General features: G+C 46.2%; 1 protein-coding gene across 2 annotated transcripts in view; it reads left to right on the top strand.

Annotated features, from left to right (window-relative positions):
* The window catches only part of HECTD4 (HECT domain E3 ubiquitin protein ligase 4), a 170,654-nt gene that overhangs the window by 109,172 nt on the left and 48,736 nt on the right, over positions 1-12,746 (top strand). For both annotated transcript variants that reach the window (XM_075568133.1, XM_075568134.1), the window contains exons 44-48: positions 2,167-2,282; positions 3,005-3,108; positions 9,465-9,626; positions 9,996-10,144; positions 12,472-12,551. In XM_075568133.1, coding sequence (XP_075424248.1) covers positions 2,167-2,282; positions 3,005-3,108; positions 9,465-9,626; positions 9,996-10,144; positions 12,472-12,551 — 611 coding nt within the window. The remainder of the gene's footprint in view (positions 1-2,166; positions 2,283-3,004; positions 3,109-9,464; positions 9,627-9,995; positions 10,145-12,471; positions 12,552-12,746) is intronic.

Genomic DNA, 12,746 nt, shown 5'->3' on the forward strand with positions numbered 1-12,746 from the left:
GTACGTGGGACCACCATAATTAATAGGGTTAAATATATGCATATTAAATATGACATATGCTGTATTGGTTCTAGATCTGAAAAGAAGCCTTTAAAGGTACTATTCCCTCTAATTAGTTTTTTTTTTTTTAAATCTCCTGTACTGTAGCATATCTGATTTTTATTTCCCCGATATCCATGATTTTTAAACTGTGTGTTTTATTCCTTAAACGTGAACCCAAAATGATTTTGACTGCTAAGCCCTTCTCTCTTTCATCAATACTAAAAACCGTATCCTAGAAGCTCAGGATAAAAGCTTCAATGATAAGGTCCTGTTTGCGTGATTTTGAGCTCACATTCAAGATCGGTAATTTTTAGGGGAACGCCACTTTTTATAAAACCTTGATGCTGTTGTTGATAGAAAAGCCCCAGACGGCAGGGCGTGGCAGGCTAAATTGAATTTTGGAGGTCTTCAGGCAGGGACCATTACTAACGTTTTTGTTGGCCACTGAAGGTCCAGAGACCACTGTTACAGAACCTCTGTTATGAAGACTTGAATGCTTGGCATAAATCATATTGGCTGACATGTTGAAACCACTGTGAAGATGATTTGGGATAGAAGCAAGTCAGGTCTTGGGATAGAAGCGAGTCAGGTCTTGGGATAGAAGCGAGTCAGGTCTTGGGATAGAAGCGAGTCAGGTCTCGGGATAGAAGCGAGTCACGTCTCGGGATAGAAGCGAGTCAGGTCTCGGGATAGAAGCGAGTCAGGTCTCGGGATAGAAGCGAGTCAGGTCTTGGGATAGAAGCGAGTCAGGTCTTGGGATAGAAGCGAGTCAGGTCTTGGGATAGAAGCGAGTCAGGTCTTGGGATAGAAGCGAGTCAGGTCTTGGGATAGAAGCGAGTCAGGTCTTGGGATAGAAGCGAGCCAGGTCTTGGGATAGAAGCGAGTCAGGTCTCGGGATAGAAGCGAGTCAGGTCTCGGGATAGAAGCGAGTCAGGTCTCGGGATAGAAGCGAGTCAGGTCTCGGGATAGAAGCGAGTCAGGTCTCGGGATAGAAGCGAGTCAGGTCTCGGGATAGAAGCGAGTCAGGTCTCGGGATAGAAGCGAGTCAGGTCTCGGGATAGAAGCGAGTCAGGTCTCGGGATAGAAGCGAGTCAGGTCTCGGGATAGAAGCGAGTCAGGTCTCGGGATAGAAGCGAGTCAGGTCTCGGGATAGAAGCGAGTCAGGTCTCGGGATAGAAGCGAGTCAGGTCTCGGGATAGAAGCGAGTCAGGTCTCGGGATAGAAGCGAGCCAGGTCTCGGGATAGAAGCGAGCCAGGTCTCGGGATAGAAGCGAGCCAGGTCTCGGAATAGAAGCGAATCAGGTCTCGGGATAGAAGCGAGTCAGGTCTCGGGATAGAAGCGAGTCAGGTCTCGGAATAGAAGCGAATCAGGTCTTGGGATAGAAGCGAGTCAGGTCTCGGAATAGAAGCGAATCAGGTCTTGGGATAGAAGCGAGTCAGGTCACTTGTACTTTGGTGGGGGGATTTCTATTTGGGAGAATGTAGAAATAGGAATCTCCAGCTAAGAGTTAGGGAGTCTCCATTACAGATGAGTTTCCCAGGATGATATGGGGTAGCCAGGGTAGGATCCTTCACACACTTCCTGTAGGAGCTTACAAAGCTATTCTTTACCTGCCCCTCTGGTAGTGAAGAGGTTAAACATGCAGCCTGAGATTATACTCTGTTTTACTGAACATGTTGTTGCTGATGTTGGCCGTTTGCTTTGTACGGTGAACCTTTCCTTTGCATTGTTCTGTTGCATTCGAGAGAACGGCTTTAATTCTGTAAAAAAAAAAAAAGACAAAACACAGCAGTTTTCTTTAGTCCTGTTACTGCTTAGGAAAGAATATGCTGTATATGAGATTTAAAGACACAATAGGAATCTTTACGGGGATCTGTTGATTCTCTTAGGTTAGAAATATAAATATTTCATTGAGTTTATCAACATCTGAAGTGGGCTATCACCTGCAGGCTCTTTCCTTCTAACGGTTACTAGTAGCTCAATTTAGTTGGTCTGCAAGAAAGACTTCTAGGAAATGCCATCTCTTTGCAGGCCGCTTCGGCACCTAAGGGCTTCATGCACTCTCTCTATATTGGTGTTATGCATTTAATTTGGAAATACATCTTGTCTTTTGTCTCGTTAAGGGCTTGTCTGGTGATGGCTCAGCTGTTGGAAGACAGCTCGTTCTGTGAAGAGTTCATACAGCAATGTCCAGGTGCTGTAGAAGTTCTAAACTTGGTAGCCCAGGAATGCAGCCCTGGTGAGTATTTTAGTGTAACCTTTAGCCATAAAAACCATTCTAGTGAGCAATGACTTATTCCCATTTGGTCAGCAACTAACACATAAGGAAACCATATATATATATATATATGTATATGTATATATGTATATGTATATATGTATATGTATATATGTATATGTATATATATGTATATATGTAGTTTACTGCATTTTTTGCAATGCATTGCTTACCCAGCAGGCTACAAAAGGGTTAACCCGTTAAGCCAGACCAAGACTGTGGTGCAAGTAACCAGTATCATATCCTCATAACAAATTAGATGAATTCACCTCTGTGCTGATAAATTTGCTTGTTCTAAAAACCCGTGGCTGGAAAGGTTTGAGAACCGTTGCCATAGACCAGTTAAAGGAGAGGAGATATATTGATGATATAATTATGGGACACCTACCACTTCCGTTACCTGTGAAGGCATTCAGTCCTTGGCTGACACGAACAGGCCAGATTTTCAGGAGATCAGATACCTAAGCAAGCTTATCTTCGTGGGGATGAAGGCTCGGTTATGTATGTGTTTGAGAAATGTTGGAAACCTTGCATGGCAGGAGGCCCTCGACAATTAACCTGGTGCATACGCAGGGATATCCTGAAAGCCTAACCTATTGGTTTCCCATGAGGACTGGTGTTGGCCACCCCTGGTTTACGGGATATGAGAGCGGTTTGATTGGTTGAAGTTTGGGTTCTTGCAGGTGAGCGTCTCACGGTGGTGGAAGTACAATGTGAAAGGCTGAGGATGCTGTATCGGGACTGCGCACGCCCTCCGCCCCCGCCACTGCAGACTGAACGCAGACAGGTAAATCCTATAGCACAATGAGATTAGTAACGCTAAAATTGTGTCAATAAAACGCATGTTGCCAGTAACCAATTGTATTTCGTTTTGATAAACACAAGTTTCATTTTTAGTAGAAAATGAGGCATTCATGTTACTGCGCCGTATACTGCTCTATTATTCAGCACTTAAAGTCTGAAAAATATATTGACTATATCAAAGTTTTACTCCTGATATCCATGCTAAGCATCGAGTATGATCTACCATTTTTGTTGTGCTAATCAAACAAAGCTGCATGCTATCTTTCATGTTATAACATGTATGCCACTTCAGGCTACATCATGGAACGGGACGCAGTGTTGCAAAGATAAAAAGTATCTGCCTTTGTTGTGTTGGATGATACAATGCTGACATGTACGGTACCCCCCAAAAATGAAAGTGTGTCACCATTTAGAGCCGATAATCACAGTTTTTATTTTACTTTAATTTTCATTTGTAAAGGCCACAAAGCCTGTAAGTAGAGTCCTCACATATCAGCCACTGCTACTGGTTCTCATGTGCTCCACCCCAGCTGGTTTCCATGTGGGCTAACCTGAAAAGGCTCTTTGAAGTCCAGTTGTGTCACCCAGTGGGACGGGCTTAGCAGCCATGTTAACTACGGTGTGGGGCTACCGTTGTGGAAATAAAACACATTAGAAATCAGTTAGCAATAAAACAACTAGAGAGCTAAATAAAACTGGTTACACTGTTCCACTCGCAGTGAAAAGAATGAATACAAAATATCTGTGCATGGAACTGCTCTAGGGAAGAAAAGTGACCTGCTGTGTGAAGAGACAGGGTTTAAAGGGCAGATGAATAAATTGTAGCTTCTTATATGTATTGTGACAAACGGCTTACTCCGGGGCTCCGTCGTTTGTCCGGGACTGTTTAGAACACGGTCTTTTAGGGTAGGTTAAATGATGAGGCGTCACGTACTGTTCCTTTAAACAGGCTATGCCTGGTTTATTCAGTCCCAGGCACTGAGACTGCCACAGTGCATACAACAGAAAACAGATCAAAACAAAAGCTGCTCACCTGAGCGATAACTTAACTTAGATATCCCTGACTCAGGGTTGGAAGTGGCTTTTCCACTTCCAACATCAAAACACGGTACTTTTGCAGTCTTACACAAATGAACAGAAAGATTGAACCTGTTTGGGGAAGAGGCTTCTCCCCTCTGTAGTTCAGCAGCCTTCCAGCCTCCTGGCTCTTGTGGGGAGACCAGAGCAAACAGGAAATCAGTCTTTCATACCTGATTCCTAATTAGCATGACAGGTGACAGAAATCAGGCAGCAGACAAACTCTGGTCTGGATCTCTCATCCCTCAGTTCCAGCGCTTGCCAAACTGTGGGATGGAGTGTATGTATTATAAGGCTGCACTCCCAGGCCAAACAGGATAGAAACTGTCTAGTATCCTGGGAGCCCTATATACGGAATTTATTACCATCCCCTGGTTTCTGTCACATATCCTCCCCCCCAGCTCAGACCTCGAGGGATGAGCGACCATGGATATTAGGGAGTGCATCCTTGACAACCCGTCAGCATTGCCATGTTTGTGCCCTGACCTGTGTTCCACAGAAAATTTAAAGGGTTGTAGGCTTAGGAACCACCTTGTCACTCTAGCATTCTTTTCCCTGTTTTGACACATCCAGGTAAGGGGTGCATGATCTGTGACCAACCGGAATTTTCTCCCCAACAGGTAGTATTTGAGCGTCTCTACAGCCCACTTTATTGCGAGACACTCTTTCTCTACTATGGAGTAATTTTTCTCCTGGGGATTTAGTTTCCTACTTAAATAAAGGATGGGGTGCTCCTCACCTTGAGACTCCTGGGAGAGTACCGCCCCCAGCCCTACCTCAGATGCGTCGGTTTGGACTACGAACTCTTTGGAGAAGTCAGGTGTGACCAACACTGGTTGGGCACAGAGAGCTTCTTTCAGGCTTCTAAAGGCCTGTTCGGTTTCGGGGGACCACTTTACCATTAGCGGTCCTCTTGCTTTTGTGAGGTCAGTTAGTGGGGTTGCCTTAGTCGCAAAATTGGGAATAAACCTTCTATAGTACCCAATTAACCCCAAAAAGGTCCTTACTTGTTTTTTTGTAACTGGCCTTGGCCAATTTTGTATCGCCTCCACTTTGAGTGTTTGGGGTTTGAGTAAACCTCTGCCAATAGAATATCCCAGATACTTGGCCTCCTCCAGACCAATAGTGCATTTAGCGGGGTTAGCAGTTAGTCCAGCAGACCGGACTGCGTCAAGCACAGCTTGGACCTTTGGAAGGTGGGATTGCCAATCTTCACTATGGATTACCACATCATCCAGGTAGGCGGCAGCATACCGAGCATGTGGTTTTAAAATTTTATCCATCATTCTTTGGAATGTGGCGGGAGCTCCATGTAAGCCAAAAGGCAACACCTTATACTGAAAGAGGCCGTCTGGGGTTGAGAAGGCTGTCTTTTCTTTTGCCCTTTCTGTGAGGGGAACCTGCCAGTACCCTTTTGTTAGGTCTAGGGTTGTGAGATATCGGGCTTTGCCCAGTCTCTCTACAAGTTCATCTACCCTGGGCATAGGATAAGTATCAAATTTTGACACCGCGTTTAGTTTCCGGTAGTCATTACAAAACCTTGTTGTACCATCTGGCTTTGGGACTAAGACTATAGGGCTGTTCCACCCACTTTGGGATTCCTCAATTACACCTAGTTTTAGCATTTTTTTAACCTCTAAACTTATAGCCTTTCTTTTGGCCTCTGGGATTCGGTACGGTTTAAGGTTAACTCGGACCCCCGGTTCAGAGACTAGGTCATGTTCAATTACGCTAGTTCTACCTGGCCGTATAGAGAAGATTTCTTTGTTTCTTTTCACTAAATTCTGAACCTCTCGTTTCTGATGAACAGACAGGGTTTCAGCTATGCTAACCTCTGGGTCAGTTTCTTGATTCTCTGACGGACCTGGGGGTACTAGGGTTAACAAGACTTCTCTATCTTTCCAGGGCTTGAGTAGGTTTATATGGTAAATTTGCTCAGGTTTCCTCCTACCTGGCTGTCTTACCTTATAATTTACTTCTCCCACTCTTTCCAAGACCTCATATGGCCCATGCCATTTAGCAAGGAATTTACTCTCCACGGTGGGAACCAGAACTAGTACCCTATCACCTGGAGAAAAAATTCTGACCCTAGCACCCTTATTATATGTATTCCTCTGTGCTTCTTGAGCTTTCTCCATGTGTTCCCTCACTATGGGTAGGACTGCAGCAATGCGGTCCTGCATCTGGGCAACATGCTCTATTACACTTCTGTAAGGGGTAACCTCGTGTTCCCAAGTCTCTTTGGCTATATCCAGTAAGCCCCTTGGGTGTCGGCCATACAATAGTTCAAACGGGGAGAAGCCAGTGGATGATTGGGGAACTTCCCTAATGGCAAATAACAGGTACGGTAACAAACAATCCCAGTTTTTCCCATCTTTATCAACCGCCCGCCGTAACATGCTCTTTAAGGTTTTATTGAACCTTTCCACTAAACCATCTGTTTGTGGATGATAGACTGAGGTTCTGAGATGCTTGATTTTTAGGAGTTTACATAGCTCTTTCGTTACTTGGGACATAAATGGTGTTCCCTGGTCAGATAGAATCTCTTTAGGAATCCCGACCCGGGAAAACAGAACTACTAACTCTTTTGCTATGTTTTTAGCTGAGGTGCTACGTAGGGGAACTGCCTCCGGATATCGGGTGGCATAATCTAATATTACCAATATATGCTGATGTCCCCTAGCAGACTTTATTAGGGGTCCTACTAGATCCATAGCAATCCGGTCAAATGGTACCTCTATTATGGGAAGGGGTACCAATGGGCTGCGGTACGCCTTGAACGGGGCGGTGATCTGACATTCTGGGCATGAGGAACAATAATTCGTAATTTCTGCCAGAACCCCAGGCCAATAGAAGCTTCGGAGAACCTTTTCTTTTGTCTTTTCCACCCCTAGGTGTCCCCCCAATGGATGACTATGTGCGAGGTGTAATACTACGTTACGGAATGTCCGTGGTACCAACAATTGTTTAGTTGTAACTGATTTCCTTTTATCAACCCGATATACTAGGTCGTTCTCTACCTCGAAGTAGGGGTAAGCAAGTGACCTATCTGGTTGGCCAGGAGTACTATTCTGGTCCCGTATATTTCCCCTTGCTACCGCTAATGTGGGGTCCTCCCACTGGGCCTTCTTAAAACTCCCAGGACTGACCTCTAGGTCAGCGAGGGTCTTATCCGGTTCTGGGGTGGTAAGTGTCTGCTCAACATCTTCTGCTGCATTGTACCTTTCTACGAGGGCCACAAGCTCATCCGCATTGTGGGGGTCACTCCGACTGACCCAACGGCGTAAGGCAGAGGGAAGTTTCCTCAAGAACTGGTCCATGACCAACCGTTCCACGATGTGGCTGGCTGAGTTGATCTCGGGTTGTAGCCACTTCCGGGCGAGGTGGATGAGGTCATACATCTGGCTTCGGGTGGCTTTATCCATCGTGAAGGACCATGCGTGAAACCTTTGGGCGCGAACAGCCGTGGTTACGCCGAGGCGGGCGAGGATCTCGAACTTCAATTTTGCATAGACGTTAGCTTCGGCTGGCTCTAGATCAAAGTAAGCCTTCTGGGGTTCGCCACTTAGGAAGGGTGCGATTAGACCAGCCCACTCAGCTTCTGGCCATCCCTCTCTCTGTGCCGTGCGTTCAAACGTGAGAAGATAGGCTTCCACATCATCCGAGGGTCCCATCTTCTGAAGGTAGTGGCTTGCCCTGATCATTTTCGGTACTGGGGCTGCCGCTGCCAGTGGAAGGTTACTGATAGTCCCCCTCAGGATCTCGAGTTCCTGCTGTAAGCCCTGAGCGAACCGCTGTTGCTCCTCTCTCAGCAAGCGGTTTGTCTCTTGCTGGTTTGCATTCGCGTTTTGCAGGGCTTCATTCGTCTGTTGCTGGTTTGCATTCGCCTGTTGCTGGTTGGCATTCGCCTGTTGCTGGTTGGCATTAATCTCTTGCTGGGCTATTAGCAGCTGTTGCTGGGCTGCATTCGTCTGCTGCTGGTTTGCATTAGTTTCTTGCTGGGCTATTAACAGCTGTTGCTGGGTTTCATTCGCGTCTTTCTGGGCAGCGACATTGCGTACCAGCGCACCCACCACGTCTTCCATCTTGTTTGCAGAGGATGAAAAAAACTTTTTTTTTTTTTTTTTTTTTTTCAAAATTCTTCAACCCGCAGACCCCCTAGTGCTCTGCCCGCATTCTCCACCATATGTGACAAACGGCTTACTCCGGGGCTCCGTCGTTTGTCCGGGACTGTTTAGAACACGGTCTTTTAGGGTAGGTTAAATGATGAGGCGTCACGTACTGTTCCTTTAAACAGGCTATGCCTGGTTTATTCAGTCCCAGGCACTGAGACTGCCACAGTGCATACAACAGAAAACAGATCAAAACAAAAGCTGCTCACCTGAGCGATAACTTAACTTAGATATCCCTGACTCAGGGTTGGAAGTGGCTTTTCCACTTCCAACATCAAAACACGGTACTTTTGCAGTCTTACACAAATGAACAGAAAGATTGAACCTGTTTGGGGAAGAGGCTTCTCCCCTCTGTAGTTCAGCAGCCTTCCAGCCTCCTGGCTCTTGTGGGGAGACCAGAGCAAACAGGAAATCAGTCTTTCATACCTGATTCCTAATTAGCATGACAGGTGACAGAAATCAGGCAGCAGACAAACTCTGGTCTGGATCTCTCATCCCTCAGTTCCAGCGCTTGCCAAACTGTGGGATGGAGTGTATGTATTATAAGGCTGCACTCCCAGGCCAAACAGGATAGAAACTGTCTAGTATCCTGGGAGCCCTATATACGGAATTTATTACCATCCCCTGGTTTCTGTCACAGTATGTATGTATGCTTATTTTATTAACCTTTGTAGTGCCGGAGACTGGCGGCACCGGTGTGCTATCCAATCCCCGGCCCTTCTGCGTCATGTAATCGTTCCCGGAACGTTCACAAGACGCGGCTGGTAGCCGGAAACGGAACGGAGAGCACTTCTCTTCCGTTTCAATCGGACTGACCACTCCTTCACAGCCGTCAAGCCCGATCTGCGCCTAGAAAACAAGCAAATGTCCCTGGTATACGTGGTACTGTACGCCATAATGCCTTTCTAAAGGCAATGGGCTAATTTCGTTGATTATTCCAGTACTACTTTTGCTTCAGCAGTGTGTCAAATATGGGAAACCTTTGATCGATTTACCCCATTATTAAGCTGGTATTGTATTAACTTGGATACGTTATACCGAGTACTTGTATGTCTCTGTATAAATACTGCTAATGACCTTTCCTTCGCAGCCCAAAGAGATTACGTGGAGTGCATCGCGAGTGTTCCCCCCAGTGAGAGCCTGCATGTTCTCCTCGCATATTACAGCCGTAACCTTTCTGGCTGACCCCAGTGCTGGTGGGGGATTGCCACGTGGAACGTTTATCTACGCAACATCTGCAATCCCAGTACAAGTAAGAATGTGTTCAACTACTACATGTCAATTCACCTTCAGTGAGCAGCAGGCTAGCATTGCGTCCCTTAATACGTTGCCACTGGGCAAAGGAGTGACCTGGTGGTAATGTCTGCCTTTGACGTGGGGGACCCCGGTTGGAAACAGTCGGCACCTTTTGACATTGGGCCGGTCACTATTTCACAGGCACACTTAGATTGTAAGCTGTACAGACCATGTACTGGTGCCTGGAAAATTCTTTATACAATTCAGGACTGTATAAGAAAGTTCTGAATAATAGTATCCTATTTATGAGTAACACTTGTAGGACCTGTTTCTCCGCCATTTCTAGCTGTTTTATTTGCTTATATGCTTTTTTGTTTGTTCCTAGGCACCTTCTTTTTACTGGGAGATTGAAATAGTTTCCTACGGAGATACGGATGATGACTCCGGCCCAATAGTATCATTTGGGTTTGCAACAGAAGCAGAGAAGCGGGACGGAGCCTGGACAAACCCTGTGGGCACCTGTCTGTTCCATAAGTAAGTGCCCTATAGCAGTGCCCTATAGCAGTGCCCTAATGCAGTGCCCTAATGCAGTGCCCTATAGCAGAGCCCTAATGCAAAGCCCTAATGCAGTGCCCTATAGCAGTGCCCTATAGCAGTGCCCTAATGCAGAGCCCTAATGCAGTGCCCTAATGCAGAGCCCTAATGCAGTGCCCTAATGCAAAGCCCTAATGCAGTGCCCTATAGCAGTGCCCTAATGCAGTGCCCTAATGCAAAGCCCTAATGCAGTGCCCTATAGCAGTGCCCTAATGCAGAGCCCTAATGCAGAGCCCTAATGCAGTGCCCTAATGCAGAGCCCTAATGCAGTGCCCTAATGCAGAGCCCTAATGCAGTGCCCTAATGCAGAGCCCTAATGCAGAGCCCTAATGCAGAGCCCTAATGCAGAGCCCTAATGCAGAGCCCTAATGCAGTGCCCTAATGCAGAGCCCTAATGCAGTGCCCTAATGCAGTGCCCTAATGCAGAGCCCTAATGCAGAGCCCTAATGCAGTGCCCTAATGCAGAGCCCTAATGCAGAGCCCTAATGCAGAGCTCTAATGCAGTGCCCTAATGCAGAGCCCTAATGCAGAGCCCTAATGCAGAGCCCTAATGCAGTGCCCTAATGCAGTGCCCTAATGCAGTGCCCTAATGCAGAGCCCTAATGCAGTGCCCTAATGCAGAGCCCTAATGCAGAGCCCTAATGCAGAGCCCTAATGCAGAGCCCTAATGCAGAGCCCTAATGCAGTGCCCTAATGCAGTGCCCTAATGCAGTGCCCTAATGCAGAGCCCTAATGCAGAGCCCTAATGCAGAGCCCTAATGCAGAGCCCTAATGCAGAGCCCTAATGCAGAGCCCTAATGCAGAGCCCTAATGCAGTGCCCTAATGCAGTGCCCTAATGCAGTGCCCTATAGCAGTGCCCTAATGCAGTGCCCTAATGCAGAGCCCTAATGCAGTGCCCTAATGCAGTGCCCTAATGCAGAGCCCTAATGCAGAGCCCTAATGCAGAGCTCTAATGCAGAGCCCTAATGCAGAGCCCTAATGCAGAGCCCTAATGCAGAGCACTAAAGCAGTGCCTATAGCAGAGCCCTAAAAAGAATTTCACCGCTAATCGCGGTGCCGTGAATTGCGCGCGCCGCTGGCAAGCAAGGCGGGCGCGTGCAGCGGGGCCTTAGCCTAAGGCTAGAGCGGTCAGCCCAATCTTACCGGACATCCACGGCCTGGCTGCATCATGGGATCGCTCCCGGAGCAGGCTACATGCAAACTAAATGGGACAAGGTTAATCCTTGACGGAGAAGGATTTAGGAGCGCTTGTAGGCTGCAGGCTTTAGCAATAGTGCACAATGTTAGGCAGTAGCTGGAAAGACTCATAGCATATTATCTTGCATAAAGCAAGCTATGAATAGAAGGGAAGACTGCATCATTTTCCCACTGTATATATCCTTAGTAAGACCACACCTTGAATATGGAGTACAGTTTTGGGTGCCGCTCCATAAAAGACATGGAACTGGAAAAAGTGCAGAGAAGAGCCACCAAATTAGTAAGGGGTGGAAAGTATAGCTAAATTAGATTTGTTTCGATTAAGCACGAGACATGTATGTACTCTATGTATGTACTGTATGTATGTACATCTTTGTCGAGCGTTGAGTACACTGTGGGCGCTATATAAAGACAATACAGTACAGGGAATTATAATACAATAAGCGAAGAATCCCTGTCCCAGAGAGCTTACTATCTAAGTATTTGAGGGGATATGATAACTATTTACAAATATATTTATGGTCAATACAAGGAACTTTCAAGGGCAGTACAAAGGACTCGGGGGCATCCCTTAAGTTTGGAGGAAAGGAGATTTCACCAGCAACAAAGGAAAGGGTTCTTTACAGTAAGGGCAGTTACAGTGTGGTATTCATTACCCATGGAGACTGTGATGGCAGATATAATAGATTTGTTCAAAAAAAGGTTGGACATCTTTTTATAAAGGAAAGGTATACAGGGATATACCAAATAAGTATACATGGGAAGGATGTTGATCCAGGGACTAATCTGACTGCCATTACTAGAATCCGGAAGGAATTTATTTTTCCCCTTATGAGATATCATTGGATAATGTTTTTAAGTTTAGAATTGGTATTTCAGTCGGCTAAATATAACACAAGTTGAACTCGATTAGCAGGTCTTCTTTATTTTTTGCTTCTTTTTTTTAACGTACCATCTACTGTGTGACTGTGTGACTGTGTGACTGTGTGACTGTGTGACGTGTAGAAGGAAGGGAACACAATCCTACGAATCCAGAGGCTGTCTAACTGAAATGATTTCTCTCTTCTAGTAATGGCCGAGCTGTACATTACAATGGATCGAGCTTGCTGCAGTGGAAGAGCGTGCGGTTAGATGTAACTCTCTCACCTGGTACAAACTTGATTTATACATTTCAATTTGATTTTGTGTTCATAAGTGACACGTATATATCCCCGATTGTGGATACTAAAGCGGCAATCTCTCCCTTTGCCCCCAATTTTTCAGCTCCGGTTCTGGAGATACGTACCAGTGCAGTAACCCCCCTTTTTAAAAAAAACATTTCCAGGGGAAACAAAATGGCCACCA

The sequence above is a fragment of the Ascaphus truei genome, chromosome 13 (genome assembly GCF_040206685.1).
Source record: "Ascaphus truei isolate aAscTru1 chromosome 13, aAscTru1.hap1, whole genome shotgun sequence".
Taxonomy (NCBI): Eukaryota; Metazoa; Chordata; class Amphibia; order Anura; family Ascaphidae; genus Ascaphus; species Ascaphus truei.